Genomic DNA, 15,342 nt, shown 5'->3' on the forward strand with positions numbered 1-15,342 from the left:
CTAGGCCATTCCAAGACATTTAAATGTTTCCCCTTAAACCACTCGAGTGTTGCTTTAGCAGTATGCTTAGAGTCATTGTCCTGCTGAAAGGTGAACCTCCATCCCTGTCTCAAATCTCTGGAAGACAAACAGGTTTCCCTCAAGAATTTCTGTGTATTTAGCACCATTCCTTAAATTCTGACCAGTTTCCCAGTCTCTGCCGATGAAAACATGCTGCACAATGCTGCCACCAACATGCTTTACTGTGGGGATGGTATTCTCGGGGTGAAAGAGGTGTTGGGTTTGCGCCAGACATAGCGTTTTCATTGATGGCCAAAAAGCTAAATTTTAGTCTCATCTTACCAGAGTACCTTCTTCCATGTTTGGGGAGTCTCCCACATGCTTTTTGGCGAATACCAAACGTGTTTACTTATTTTTTTCTTTAAGCAATGGCTATTTTCTGGCCACTCTCCGTAAAGCCCAGCTCTGTGGAGTGTATGGCTTAAAGTGGTCCTATGGACAGACTCCAATCTCCGCTGAGCTTTGCAGCTCCTTCAGGGTTATCTTTGGTCTCTTTATTGCTTCTCTGACTAATGCCCTCCTTGCCTGGTCCGTGAGTTTTGGTGGGCGGCCCTCTATTGGCAGGTTTGTTGTGGTGCCATATTCTTTCCATTTTTTAATAATGGATTTAAATGGTGCTCTGTGGAATGTTCACCGTTTCGGATCATTTTTTATAATGCAACCTGATCTGTACTTCTCCACGCCTTGGTCCCTGATCTGTTTGGCGAGCGCCTTGGTCTTCATATGACAGATCAGAACAGGCATAAATATACAGAGGACATGTGACAGATCATGTGACACTTAGATTGCACACAGGTGGACTTTATTTAACTAATTATGTGACTTCTGAAGGTAATTGGTTGCACCAGATCTTATTTAGGGGTTTCATAGTAAAGGGGGTGAATACATATGCACCACTTTTCTGTTTTTTCACTTCACTAATTTGTACTATTTTGTGTATGTCCTTTACATAAAGTCCAAATAAAAATCTATTTAAATTACAGGTTGTAATGCAACAAAATAGGAAAAACACCAAGGGGGATGAATACTTTTTCCTTTTCTATGTATAAGCAATCCATAGGCTTGTAGGAAAATAATTGCGTTGATGTGGTCTGGCCATCATATTTGTCACTTAATAATTTAAGTGACATGAGAAAGTGTGACCACCATGATTCTCTGAGGAGAAAGCAGTAATACAAGTTTTTCATCACAGCTCTCTAGTTTCTACAGTCCCTCCCATTGCTGGTGGTAGACATTCAATAGCATTTTCCTCAGTGCTAAACACTCACATCATCAGCAGTACAAAAACACAACTAGCCTATTCTACTGTAAGACATTCTGAACAGTTTGGCTTTATTCATGAACATACACTAAGAATACAAAACATCCTTCCATGACATAGACTGGCCAGGTGAACCAGATGAAAGCTATGATCACTTATTGATGACACTTGTTAAACCCACTTCAATCAGTGTAGATGAAGGGGAGGGTTAAAGAAGGATTTTTAATCCTTGAGACAATTGAGACATGGACTGTGTGTGTGTGCCATTCAGAGGGTGAATGGACAAGACAAAATATTTAAGTCCCTTTGAATAGGGTATGGTAGTAGGTGCCAGGTGCACCGTTTGTGTCAAGAACTGCAACGCTGCTGGGGTTTTCAAGAATGTCCACCCCCCAAAGGACATCCAGCCAACTTAACTGTGGATTGGAGTCAATATGTACCAGAATCCCTGTGGAACGCTTTCAACACCTTGTAGAGTATAAATGACACACATCCTGTATAGCACAACACAAAACATTAGTCATTTCCAGCCACTTCCTTCAGAGTTCTTCTTTCCAGTCCTACTGAAGTGAGACCACCATGAACTGATGAGTGATTCAAAATGGGGAATCATGGCACTTATTAAACTGTCCACTTCGAAAAGCACTGACAACAAGGTGAAATGGACACGACAGATGACTTAAAATCGTTCTTACTTGTGATTGTCACTGTACAATACGCCTCATGATATCAGATGAAGACAGTACAGGAATTGCAATAAGATGGACAACAAGTATTTTTCAACAAACTGTTGCCTAGCTTCAACACACCACAACCATCGTCTTTCAGAGTCTGGTCTAACCACTATGTCTAACCACACATGGGTTGAGGCTGTTGCTGAGCTGGAGGACAGTGTTAGACACCTTGACCTATATCTGAGCCTCACAATAATGGAAAACGATTTTCTTTTTCCTGCAGTCTGTACTTCAACTGTAAGTAAAGCAATGAAACTGCCACTAGACAATGCTTACTTAGTGATACTGAAACCAATGAATAACTGACTGCTTCACATGTTCCTCATTTGCAATAAGTATTTTCTGACAGCAAACCCGACATCACATGTATGATCCGCTGCCCTGCATGACGGTGTCTCTAGAAAGTAGGAGGTTGTCGATATCCTGGATGGTTTTGGAGGTTCTCTGGAGGGCCTCCGCGATGCTCTCGTTGATCGGCTCACAGTGGGCCACGTGCTCTTTAGAACCACAGCCCACCACTGTAGAACCCCTCTGGGCTTTAAGAAGATGACTGTTATCCAACAGAACTGGGTAGAGCTGGTTAAAGAACACACATCATCCACTGATTAGCCTATTGTTAATCAAGGACAGGTGCAGTGCCTTAAAATATTCATACCCCTTGACTTATTTTACATTGTTTAACAACCTGTATTTAAAATTGATTAAAATTGTTATTTCCCCCCCCTTCACCCATCAACACACACAACCTCTCAATGACAAAGTGAAAACATTCTCATAGAAATCTTCACTAATGTATTGAAAATTAAAAACATAAATATCTAATTTACATAAGTATTCAAACCCCGAAGTCAATACTTTGTAGAAGCACCTTTGGCAGTGATTTCTGGTTAAATCTCTAAGTGCTTTCCACACCTGGATTGTGCAACATTTACCCATTATTCTTTTATAAATTATTCAAGCTCTGTCATATTGGTTGTTGATCATTGCTAGACAACCATTTTCAGGTCTTGCCATAGTTTTTACTTATATCTACAAATCTAAGGAACATTCACTGTCTTCTTGATAAGCAACTCCAGTGTATATTTGGCCTTGTGATTTAGGTTATTCTCCTGGTGAAAAGTAAATTAATCTCCCAGTGTCTGTTGGAAAGCAGACAACCAGATTTTCCTCTGGATTTAGCTCCATTCTGTTTATTTTTTTATCCTGAAAATCTCCCCAGTGCTTAAGTATTACAAGCATACCCATAACATAATGCAGCCACCACTATGCTTGAAAATATGGAGAGTGGTACTTAGTTGTATTGGATTTGCCCTAAACATAACACGTTGTATTCAGGAAAAATAGTTAATTGCTTTGCCACATTTTCTGCAGTATTACTTTAGTGCCATGTTGCAAACAGATGTACAATGCATTCGGAAAGTATTCAGACCCCTTCCATTTTTCCACATTTTGTTACATTACAGCCTTATTCTAAAATTGATTAAATACACCTTATTTACATAAGTATTCAGACCCTTTGTTTTGAGACTTGAAATTGAGCTCAGGACAATCCTGTTTCCATTGATCATCCTTGAGATGTTTCTACAACTTGATTGGAGTCCACCTGTAGTAAATTCAATTGATTTGAAAAAGGCACACACACCTGTTTATGTCCCACAGTTGACAGTGCATGTCAGAGCAAACACCAAGCCATGAGGTCAAAGGAATTGTCCGTAGTTTTCCAAGACAGAATTGTGTCAAGGCACAGAAAAATGTCTGCAGCATTGAAGGTCCCCAAGAACACAGTGGCCTCCATCATTCTTAAAATGGAAGAAGTTTGGAACCACCAAGACTCTTCCTAGAGCTGGCCGCCCGGCCAAACTCAGGGGAGAAGGGCCTTGGTCAGGGAGGTGACCAAGAAACCGAGGGTCACTCTGACAGAGCTCCAGAGTTCCTCTGTGGTGATGGGAGAACCTTCCAGAAGGACAACCATCTCTGCAGCACTTCACCAATCATGCCTGTATGGTAGAGTGGCCAGTCGGAAGTCACTCCTCAGTAAAAGACACGACAGCCCACTTGGAGTTTGCCAAAAGGCACCTATGAGAAACAAGATTCTCTGGTCTGATAAAACCAAGATTGAACTCTTTGGCCTGAATGCCAAGCATCACATCTGGAGGAAACCTGGCACCATCCCTAAGGTGAAGCATGGAGGTGGCAGCGTCATGCCGTGGGCATGTTTTTCAGTGGCAGTGACTGGGAGACTAGTCAGGATCGAAGGAAATATGAACGGAGCAAAGTACAGAGAGATCCTTGATGAAAACCTGCTCCAGAGCGCTCAGGACCTCAGACTGGGGCAAAGGTTCACCTTCCAACAGGACAACAACCCTAACCACACAGCCAAGACAACGCAGGAGTGGCTTCGGGACACGTCAGAGCCCGGACTTGAACCTGATAGACGTCCATGTGTGTGTGTTTAACTATTTAACTGTACTAGAATGCTGAAAAGGCCGTAAAATGTTAAATATCGGTTATCGGCCTGTCACGACTTGCCTTTCCCTATTCATGCCTTAGATAGTCGACCATTAGGGTCAGGGTTTATCAGGGAGGTAACCGCACCTTTGTGTATGATAACGCAGGAGGGTCACAAGGAGAAGATTAGTCTTTTCCTTATTGATTCTCCTGCGTATTCTGTGGTGCTAGGCCTACCCTGGTTAGTTTGTCATAACCCCACTGTTTCTTGGCCACAGAGGGCTCTCACAGGGTGGTCGCGAGAATGCTCAGGTAGGTGTTTAGGGGTTTCCGTTGGTGCTACTACGGTGGAAAGTCCAGACCAGGTCTCCACCGTGCGCATTCCCCCCGAATATGCCGATTTGGCTCTCGCCTTCTGTAAAAAGAAGGCGACTCAATTACCACCCCATCGACTGGGGGATTGTGCGATAGATCTCCTGGTAGACGCTGCATATCCCAAGAGTCACGTGTATCCCCTGTCGCAAGCGGAGACGGAGGCTATGGAGACATATATCTCTGAATCCCTGCATCAGGGGTTCATTCAGCCATCCATTTCACCAGTCTCTTCGAGTTTCTTTTTTGTGAAAAAAAAGGATGGCGGTTTACGCCCGTGCGTTGATTATCGAGGTCTTAATAAAATCACAGTGAAATATAGTTACCCGCTACCTCTGATCAATACGATTATTGAGTTAATGCACGGGGCACGTTTTTTCACAAAATTGGATCTCAGGAGTGCGTACAATCTGGTGCGTATTAAGAAGGGTGATGAGTGGAAGACGGCATTTAGCACCACCTCAGGTCATTATGAGTACCTGGTCATGCCATATGGGTTGATGAATGCTCCATCAGTTTTCCAATCATTTGTAGATGAGATCTTCAGAGACCTGCACGGGCAGGGTGTAGTGGTGTATATCGATGATATTCTGATATACTCTGCTCCACGCGCCGAGCATGTGTCCCTGGTGCGCAGGGTGCTTGGTCGCCTGTTGGAGCATGATCTATATGTCAAGTCTGACAAGTCTGTTTTTCCAACAATCCATCTCCTTCCTAGGGCATCGGATTTCCACTTCAGGAGTGGAGATGGAGAGCGACCGCATTACAGCCGTGCGTAATTGGCCGACTCCAACCACGGTAAAGGAGTTCCAGCGTTTTTTGGGGTTTTCCAATTACTACCGGAGGTTTATCCGGGGTTTTGGTCAGGTGGCAGCTCCCATTACCTCACTGCTAAAGGGGGGCCCGGTGCGCTTGCAGTGGTCGGCTGAGGCGAACAGGGCTTTTGAGCACCTGAAGACTCTGTTTACTTCGGCGCCTGTGCTGGCTCATCCGGATTCCTCTTTGCCATTCATAGTGGAGGTGGACGCATCCGAAGCTGGGATAGGAGCAGTGCTCTCTCAGCGTTCGGGTACGCCACTGAAGCTTCGCCCCTGTGCTTTCTTTTCTAAGAAGCTCAGCCCGGCGGAGCGAAACTATGATGTGGGGAACCGGGAGCTGTTAGCTGTCGTAGAAGCTTTGAAGGTGTGGAGGCATTGGCTTGAGGGGGCTAAACACCCTTTTCTCATCTGGACTGACCACCGCAATCTGGAGTATATCCGGCAGGCAAAGAGATTGAATCCTCGCCAGGCAAGGTGGGCCATGTTTTTCACTCGTTTTGTGTTTACTCTTTCTTACAGACCAGGCTCCCAGAACGTTAAGGCAGACGCATTGTCTCGGCTGTATGACACAGAGGAGCGGTCCATGGATCCCACTCCCATACTCCCAGCTTCGTGTTTGGTGGCGCCAGTAGTGTGGGAGCTGGACGCGGACATTGAGCGGGCGTCACGTGCAGAGCCTTCTCCCCCTGAGTGTCCAGCTGGTCGTCTGTACGTTCCGTCTGCTGTCCGCGACCGATTGATATATTGGGCTCACACGTCACCCTCCTCTGGTCATCCTGGGATAGGTCGGACGATGCGCTGTCTTGACGGGAGATACTGGTGGCCCACTTTAGCTAAGGACGTGAGGATTTATGTTTCTTCCTGCTCGGTGTGCGCCCAGTGCAAGGCTCCTAGACACCTGCCCAGAGGTAAGCTACAACCTCTACCCGTTCCTCAACGGCCGTGGTCACACCTGTCGGTGGATTTTTTGACCGATCTTCCACCTTCACAGGGTTACACCACGATCCTGGTCGTTGTGGATCGGTTTTCTAAGTCCTGTCGTCTCCTCCCTTTGCCCGGTCTCCCTACGGCCTTACAAACTGCAGAGGCCCTGTTTACACACGTTTTCCGGCACTATGGGGTGCCTGAGGATATAGTGTCTGATCGGGGTCCCCAGTTCACATCAAGGGTCTGGAAGGCGTTCATGGAGCGTCTGGGGATCTCGGTTAGTCTTACCTCAGGTTTTCACCCCGAGAGTAATGGGCAGGTGGAGAGAGTTAACCCGGATGTGGGTAGGTTTCTGCGGTCTTATTGCCAGGATCGGCCGGGGGAGTGGGCGAAGTTCGTGCCCTGGGCAGAGATGGCTCAGAACTCGCTACGTCACTCCTCCACTAACCTTACTCCCTTTCAATGTGTGTTAGGGTATCAGCCGGTTCTGGCTCCTTGGCATCAGAGCCAGACCGAGGCCCCTGCGGTGGACAATTGGTTTCGGCACGCTGAGGAGACCTGGGAGGCAGCCCACGTCCACCTTCAGCGTGCCATAAGGCGCCAGAAAATTGGCGCAGACCGTCGCCGCAGTGAGGCCCCAGTGTTCGCACCAGGGGACAGGGTCTGGCTCTCGACCCGAAACCTGCCCCTTCGCCTTCTCTGCCGGAAGCTGGGTCCGCGGTTTGTGGGGCCGTTTAAAGTCCTGAGGAGAGTGAACGAGGTATGTTATAGGTTACAACTACCCACTCATTACCGTATTAACCCCTCGTTCCATGTGTCTCTCCTCAGGCCGATGGTGGCTGGCCCGCTCCAGGAGGCTGAAGTGCGTAATGTTCCTCCGCCTCCTCTAGACATCGAGGGGGTTCCGGCGTACTCTGTTCGATCCATTTTGGATTCGAGACGTCGGGCGAGGGGCCTTCAGTACCTCGTGGACTGGGAGGGGTACGGGCCGGAGGAGAGATGCTGGGTTCCGGTGGAGGACGTGTTAGATCCTTCCATGTTATCAGAATTCCACCGTCTCCATCCGGATCGCCCTGCACCTCGCCTTCCGGGTCGTCCCCGAGGCCGGTGTCGACGCGCAGCTGGAGCCGCGCGTCAGGGGGGGGGGGGTACTGTCACGACTTCTGCCGAAGTCGTTGCCTCTCCTTGTTCGGGCGGTGCTCGGCGTTCGACGTCACCGGTCTTCTAGCCATCATTGATCCTTTTTTTCATTTTCCATTGGTTTTGTCTTGTCTTCCCATACACCTGTTTTCAATCCCATTCATTACCTGTTGTGTATTTAACCCTCTGTTTCCCCTCATGTCTTTGTCAGAGATTGTTTTATTTGTCAGTGTAGTGTGATTGTTGTATAGGTGTGCGTCGGGTCCTCGTACCCATGTTTATGTACATTTAGTGTTATGGAGCATACTCCGTGGACTTTATTAAAAGACTCCATTTTACACTCCATTTGACTCTCCTGCGTCTGACTTCCCTGCCACCTATTACACCTACGCATGACACGGCCAAAAATGTCATTTCGGTGCATCCCTAGCTGTGACGTAACAACATTTTGAAAAAGTCTGAATAATTTCCAGAATGTTTTGGAATATTTTATTTATGTTCAGGCTTCCTTCTTTTCACCTTGTCAATTAGGTTTGTATTGTGGAGTAACTATAATGTTGTTGAACCATCCTCAGTCTTCTACTATCACAGCCATTAAACTCTGTAACTGTTTTAAAGTCCCCATTGAACTCATGGTGAAATCCCTGAGCGGTTTCCTTCCTCTCCGGCAACTGAGTTAGGAAGGATGCCTGTAGGCCGTCACTGTAAATAAGAATTTGTTCTTAACTGACTTGCCCAGTTAAATAAAGGTTAAATGTATCTTTGTAGTGACTGGGTGTATTGATACACCATCCAAAGTGTAATGAATAACCATGCTCAAACGGATATTAAATGTCTCCCACCATCTACAGTACCAATAGGTCCCCTTCTTTGTGAGGCATTGGAAAACCTCCCTGGTCTTTGTGATTGAATTTGTGTTTGAAATTCACTGCTCGACTGAGGGAACTTACAGATAATTGTATGTGTGGGGTACAGAGCTGAGGTAGTCATTCAAAAATCATGTTAAACACTATTATTGCACAGAGTGAATCCATGCAACTTATTATGTAACTTGTTAAGCACAATTTTACTCCTGAACTTATTTAGGCTTGTGATAACAAAGGGGTCGAATACTTGTTTCGAAAAACCTGATTCCACTTTGAGATTATGAGGTATTGTGTGTAGGCCAATGACACTAAATCTAAATGTAATCCATTTTAAATTCAGGCTGTAACACACAAAGTGTGGGGTCTGAATACTTTCTGAAGGCACTGTAGCTGTTAGCCTGGATGCATTAGCCTGGTCTGTTTCTTCCTAAGCCAACGTGGTGTTGTCTTGCTAAAGACAACGATGTAGATAGTGTTGTAGAATTCAGAAACAGTTATGTACCCTACCCTGGCTTATTACCCACAAAAACCACCCAGAATAGTGACACTAAGGATACAGTTGAAGCGTTTGATCTTCTCCAGCTCTTCAGCAACACAGTTAGGCCTGAAACAGAAAACAAATAATATTTTACTAAGCAAAAAATTGCTATGCTAGCAAGCGCAACACTTACAGTTCTACCATTTAAAAATACATTTCACTCAATACAACATAGCTGAGCATTAATGTCTAAACTTTGATGGTTTTGGTACATAGACCTCCTTTATCTTACCTGCTTTGTCTGGTTTCAGTGGTATTAATGTAACCAGACTCAGAAATGTGTACTTCCTGTATAAAGGGCTCTGAACTGGTCTCCTGCACAGAGAGAGAAATACAATGCATCTCAATGCAGCAATACACAAACGACTAACAAACACAACTGTATGGATGGATGAAACATGTGCATGGTCTAACCTGGTTGTAGCAGCTCTGTGTAGCAGGGAGCTTTAGAGAGTATCTAACCTGGTTGTAGCAGCTCTGTGTAGCAGGGAGCTTTAGAGAGTGTCTAACCTGGTTGTAGCAGCTCTGTGTAGCAGGGAGCTTTAGAGAGTGTCTAACCTGGTTGTAGCAGCTCTGTGTAGCAGGGAGCTTTAGAGAGTGTCTAACCTGGTTGTAGCAGCTCTGTGTAGCAGGGAGCTTTAGAGAGTGTCTAACCTGGTTGTAGCAGCTCTGTGTAGCAGGGAGCTTTAGAGAGTGTCTAACCTGGTTGTAGCAGCTCTGTGTAGCAGGGAGCTTTAGAGAGTGTCTAACCTGGTTGTAGCAGCTCTGTGTAGCAGGGAGCTTTAGAGAGTGTCTAACCTGGTTGTAGCAGCTCTGTGTAGCAGGGAGCTTTAGAGAGTGTCTAACCTGGTTGTAGCAGCTCTGTGTAGCAGGGAGCTTTAGAGAGTGTCTAACCTGGTTGTAGCAGCTCTGTGTAGCAGGGAGCTTTAGAGAGTGTCTAACCTGGTTGTAGCAGCTCTGTGTAGCAGGGAGCTTTAGAGAGTGTCTAACCTGGTTGTAGCAGCTCTGTGTAGCAGGGAGCTTTAGAGAGTGTCTAACCTGGTTGTAGCAGTTCAGGATCCTGTCAAAACAATGTTTCACTTTCAACTTTGAATGTTACATGCACAATTACAGTCAAATGCCTTTCTTGCAAACTCAAAAAAACTCAAAGGCAATAATATTGGAGGGTACTCATGAATAAAATTTGAAGTTAAAATAGAATTGGCCACAACTATGAACAGTTTTGTTGATTTACAGTAATTAATCATTAAAATGTTTCTGATGATTAATAACAAGGTAGCACTGCCTGAAGTCTAGAGGTGTGCAACACTATCTACATCGTTGTCTTTAGCAAGACAACACCACATTGGCCGTAGTCTACGGCAGTACCTCACCTGCTGGCTCGAGTCACCATAGAGCACACAGAGTAGACCTGCCCAGGTGTGTCAGGGGGGAGGCTGCTTAGGTGGTACGTCACATCCTTTACCTGAGGGAAACACCAGAACATAAGCAATGCCATCACTCGGTCCTAAAACATAACTACACACATACTATTAGATGTGTGTCAGCATCCCAAAACTGTTTAAGATTCCACAATTAATCATGGAAGCATCTGTAAAAGTCTGTATTGCCATACAATCAGTATGATATGGTAATAACAAAACATGTCTTTCTACTGCATGTAAGCACATGACAGGATATAGCCAGCATAAATGACATGACAGACTGCTACTCTGTGCAGGGTTCAAATTACAGGGTGAACACTGGGTAGCACAAGTAAGAAAATATCAACAGCTATTGTACCGGCACGCTCAAGAGTAAATATGTCATTTTAAAAATGTGATTAGGTCAGGGTTTCTGGAGCAGGACATTTGACCGAAAGGATTTTAATTTACAGGACATTTACCGGCCCCATATGCATTGAGTGGGTAACTTGATTAGAATGTCCATTCACGGTGCTCAGAATGACAGAAATCACATTTAGATAAGAACACGTAAGTCTAGGATGTCTTTAACGAATTCCGATTTGCACTTTGAAGATGTGAGAATAACTGTCCACATTTACTTTACCTTAGGAAACAAGACAAGCACCGAACCGCAAAAATCACTAGCCTGTCAATCTACTATCCCCATTGTAGAAAAGTTAACCTGTTCTATTGGTCAGCTTGTCGAGAAAGAAGTAGCCTATTTCAAAACAGACTCTGGGACAGTTGTAGGACGATAGATCCTAAATTCATACAACCAATAGGACTAGGCTACATCATGCAACAGATTAGAACCTTTAACTTAAAATTCTGATATAATGTTGAGAAATAATAGTTTAAGAGATAGCAATGCGCACAAGGCAGTAGACTATGTGCAAATGTTCGTTCCATAATGCAGTTAGTGGGAAAACACTTGTCAAAAGGGCACCGCACAGGAGCGCTTATATGTGACTGAGATGAAAATAGCCGTTGGAACATGTAGAAAGAGGGTAGGTCTAACATGGATCAACTAGCATGGTTTGCTAATATGACTAGGATTGTGCTTTTGGCTACTGGACAATAAACAAAAGTTTATATATATATATATATATATATATATATATATATATATATATATAAAAATTGCCTCCACGGATATGGTCTGATTTTGGCGAGGCTACTTTGAAGCAGGGTAAGACATGCCTCATACTACATATTAAAACATTCAGTTTTCAAAATGCAAACAGCTCATTGCAAAGTGATGTGTGACACACTGATGAAGCCTGCCTTCCGTTGCCTATGTTTGAGATGCTGCAGCATCTGACAGATTTTCCACTCAAAGGCTCTGTATCTGTATGCGTGTGATAAATAACATACATAATGAAAATGCTGAAAACACACGCCAATTATATTCCACTAAATTAGGCAAATTAACTTAAAGACCGATAAGCATGACAAGTCAAATGTATTGACATCAACTGGTACAGTTGAAGTTGGAAGTTTACATACACTTAGGTTGGAGTCATTAAAACTCGTTTTTCAGCCACTCCACAATTTTTTTGTGAACAAACTATAGTTTTGGCAAGTCGGTTAGGACATCTACTTTGTGCTTGACAAGTATTTTTCCAACAATTGTTTACAGACAGATTATTTCACTTATAATTCAATGCATCACAATTCCAGTGGGTCAGAAGTTTACATACACTAAGTTGACTGTACCTTTAAACAGTTTAGAAAATTCCAGAAAATTACGTCATGGCTTTAGAAATTTCTGATAGGCTAAATGACATGATTTGAGTCAATTGGAGGTGTACCTGTGGATGTATTTCAAGGTCTACCTTAAAACTCAGTGCCTCTTTGCTTGACATCATGGGAAAATCAAAAGAAAATCAGCCAAGACCTCAGAAAAAACTATTGTAGACCTCCACAAGTCTGGTTCATCCTTGGGAGCAATTTCCAAACGCATGAAGGTACCGCGTTCATCTGTACAAACAATAGTATGCAAGTGTAAACACCATGGGACCACGCAGCCGTCATCCCGCTCAGGAAAGAGAAGCGTTCTGTATCCTAGAGATGAATGTACTGTGGTGCGAAAAGTGCCAATCAATCCCAGAACAACAGCAAAGGACCTTGTGAAGATGCTGGAGGAAACAGGTACAAAAGTATCTATATCCACAGTAAAACGATTCCTATATCGACATAACCCGAAAGGCACCCAGCAAGGAAGAAGCCACCGCTCCAAAACCACCATAAAAAAGCCAGACTACGGTTTGCAACTGCACATGGGGACAAAGATGGTACTTTTTGGAGAAATGTCCGCTGGTCTGATGAAACAAAAATAGAACTGTTTGGCCATAATTACCATCGTTCTGTTTGGAGGAAAAAGGGGGAGGCTGACATTTCATATTCTTAAAATAAAGTTGTGATCCTAACTGACCTAAGACAGGGAATTTTTACTATAATTAAATGTCAGGAATTGTGAAAAACATAGTTTAAATGTATTTGGCTATGTATGCAGACTTCTGACTTCAAATGTATTTCCATCAATTAATAGGCTAAAAAGCATTTTTCACAATGTGATTTTTTCTTCTCCCGGACAATTGGCCGGTGCCAACTTTATTAAATCGTTTTTTCTATTATAATTGTTTTTTTTTATTGGCCAAAAGCCGGCTATTACCGGCTAACAGAAACCCTGGATTAGGTGACGTATTGTACCTCCCCAGGGCCAGGGCCAGCTCTGTGGTGGGTGAAGTAGCTGGCCAGCACTCCGTTAGACCTGATGACTGAACCATCCCCTGGAGAAACCTCCACAACTGGGATGGCTCCATCCACTATCCTGGACAAGAGAAACACAGACAGACAGGATGTAATGGTTAGACAGAAGAAAATAACTGGACACAAGGTTGGTCAACCACCCTTTTTTAAACAGTGAGATGTCACATGCTTTCTATGATTTATGAATATAGTATCTCATTTACTAATCATATATATATAACAAGAAACAGTAGCCTGTTCAAATAAAGTCATGTGAATACGTATCATCCTGCAGAAAGGTACCTGTACAGCACCCCTTGGCACCACACCACTTTAACCAACTCTGTAGGGAGGTCTTGGTCTGCCTCCTGTTCATCTTGGACCAGAGAGTACATGGACTTCCACCTACAGTAAAAATACATGCATCTCTACAGTTTACTGCTAGATGTTTACATGCAGATAATTATACACTACCAGATTTGGCAGTAATATCTTTGTCTATTTTCATATCATAAAATAAAATGAATCAATCAATCAACCTGTGCTGATGAGGGGAAGGGCATCTGAGAGGCAGGGCTTGGGGTAGATGAGACCTCCTCTCTCCTCTAGATGTGTTTGTCATTGTCACTGCTCTCTCAGTCTGGTCTCTCCCCCTGGCTGTCTCTTCTTCTGTCTCCCCCCTGTTCCTCTCTCCAGAGGGCTGGGACTGGGCGCGCCAGAGGTGAAGGGCCAGAGACAGAGGGTAGCGCCACACCAGAGGAACACAGGAGACAGAGTGGTGCTGGACCACTCTGGTGGACAGGTATACCTCTCCTTGCTTTGAATATACAAGTTTGTCAGAATAATAAAGAAACGTACCATTGGCTTCACACAACCACATTGACATTGTAATTAAAAATAAACAACATTCAAGAATCCGGAGCACTTTGAGCATTGCAAGCCTTACCTGTTGCTCAGCACAGGCGTCACTCTGTTGAGATGGAGTCTTTGGCCTACAGGTTTGGTTGTCTTGCTGTATGTGTTCAGTGACAGACCTATTTGGGTCTCGGCTCCGAGGCCTGTGGTGTTGGTTGTGACTAAGTCTGCAGGTGAAGTTTACAGAGAACTCCTCTCCAGAGGAAGAAAGCAGCAGACTGGCACTCCGCTCCACTGAACTGACGACGATCTCTCGGTTCAATCCCACCTCGGCAGTACAGGAATAACATGCAGGCCACTCCACCTCAGGGTCAATGCTGAAGACCTGCTGTAGACGAGGTGAAAAGCACAATCTCAATGGTGAAAGGTAACTAGGTAGTTTCCTGTGGTAAGTGGACAACTGTGGGCAAAATAATGTCCTGTTAGACAGGGGAAATTGTGTGATGTGTATTAAAAATGTCCCAATTACACAAAAATTAAGTGTAGGCATAATGTGGTAATTCATTTCTTTCTTCTGCAAAAAAAACGAATAGTTAGCAAAACTTTGTTTAGCTAGCTACCTTTCTGTGGTCGTCCGAGATGAGTTCTTCAGGCAGGTAAGGTCGTGTTGCATACTCGTTCCTGAACTCCAAAGCACCAAGCATCAGGTCCTGGAATATTGACAAATCAGGATTGGCAAACATATGGGTTGTTTTTATTATGAGATTGGGTTCTGTTGAGGTTAGCTACCTTGTAGCTGCTGGTGGCGAACCTGGTCCTCTGTCGAACCTTCTCATTAGACTGAAGAGGATGTGCAGATCGTGTAGGGGCTTTCTCCAACATGAACTCCGAGCCACAGGGCGACAAGTGCAAACGGGAATCATCTACGTAACGGACGTCCACCGACTCATCCTTGTACATGATCATCAAACCGATATTAGTTTTGCTGCTGGTCATCATAAATGTTATTTTATATATTCCAGCTAGCTAGATAGTAAACCAAATCGCGTTGTTGTCAACAACAAAATTTGCGCTACATGAAAGGTGTGCTCCTATTGGCTGCTGCTGCTTCTTCTACTGCACATACT

General features: G+C 44.3%; 1 protein-coding gene across 2 annotated transcripts; it reads right to left on the reverse strand.

Annotated features, from left to right (window-relative positions):
• Window positions 1–981: 981 nt before the first annotated feature.
• c30h5orf34 (chromosome 30 C5orf34 homolog) lies at window positions 982–15,333 on the reverse strand. 2 transcript variants are annotated; one of them, XM_071136497.1, is made up of 11 exons: window positions 15,005–15,333; window positions 14,836–14,925; window positions 14,307–14,603; window positions 13,900–14,177; window positions 13,664–13,765; window positions 13,322–13,442; window positions 10,538–10,629; window positions 10,155–10,224; window positions 9,397–9,479; window positions 9,184–9,230; window positions 982–2,621 (listed from the first exon to the last, which is right to left on the reverse strand). In XM_071136497.1, exons 1-11 carry the CDS (start codon window positions 15,212–15,214, stop codon window positions 2,416–2,418), a joined length of 1,596 nt encoding a protein of 531 aa, XP_070992598.1. In that variant the 5' UTR covers window positions 15,215–15,333; the 3' UTR covers window positions 982–2,415. The 2 variants fall into 2 exon arrangements, with proteins under 2 accessions (XP_070992598.1, XP_070992599.1); XM_071136498.1 differs by having other exon boundaries at window positions 1,364–2,621; window positions 14,307–14,600; window positions 15,005–15,291.
• Between the last annotated feature and the right edge of the window lie 9 nt (window positions 15,334–15,342).

Source organism: Oncorhynchus clarkii, chromosome 30, assembly GCF_045791955.1.
Source record: "Oncorhynchus clarkii lewisi isolate Uvic-CL-2024 chromosome 30, UVic_Ocla_1.0, whole genome shotgun sequence".
NCBI classification, from domain to species: domain Eukaryota; kingdom Metazoa; phylum Chordata; class Actinopteri; order Salmoniformes; family Salmonidae; genus Oncorhynchus; species Oncorhynchus clarkii.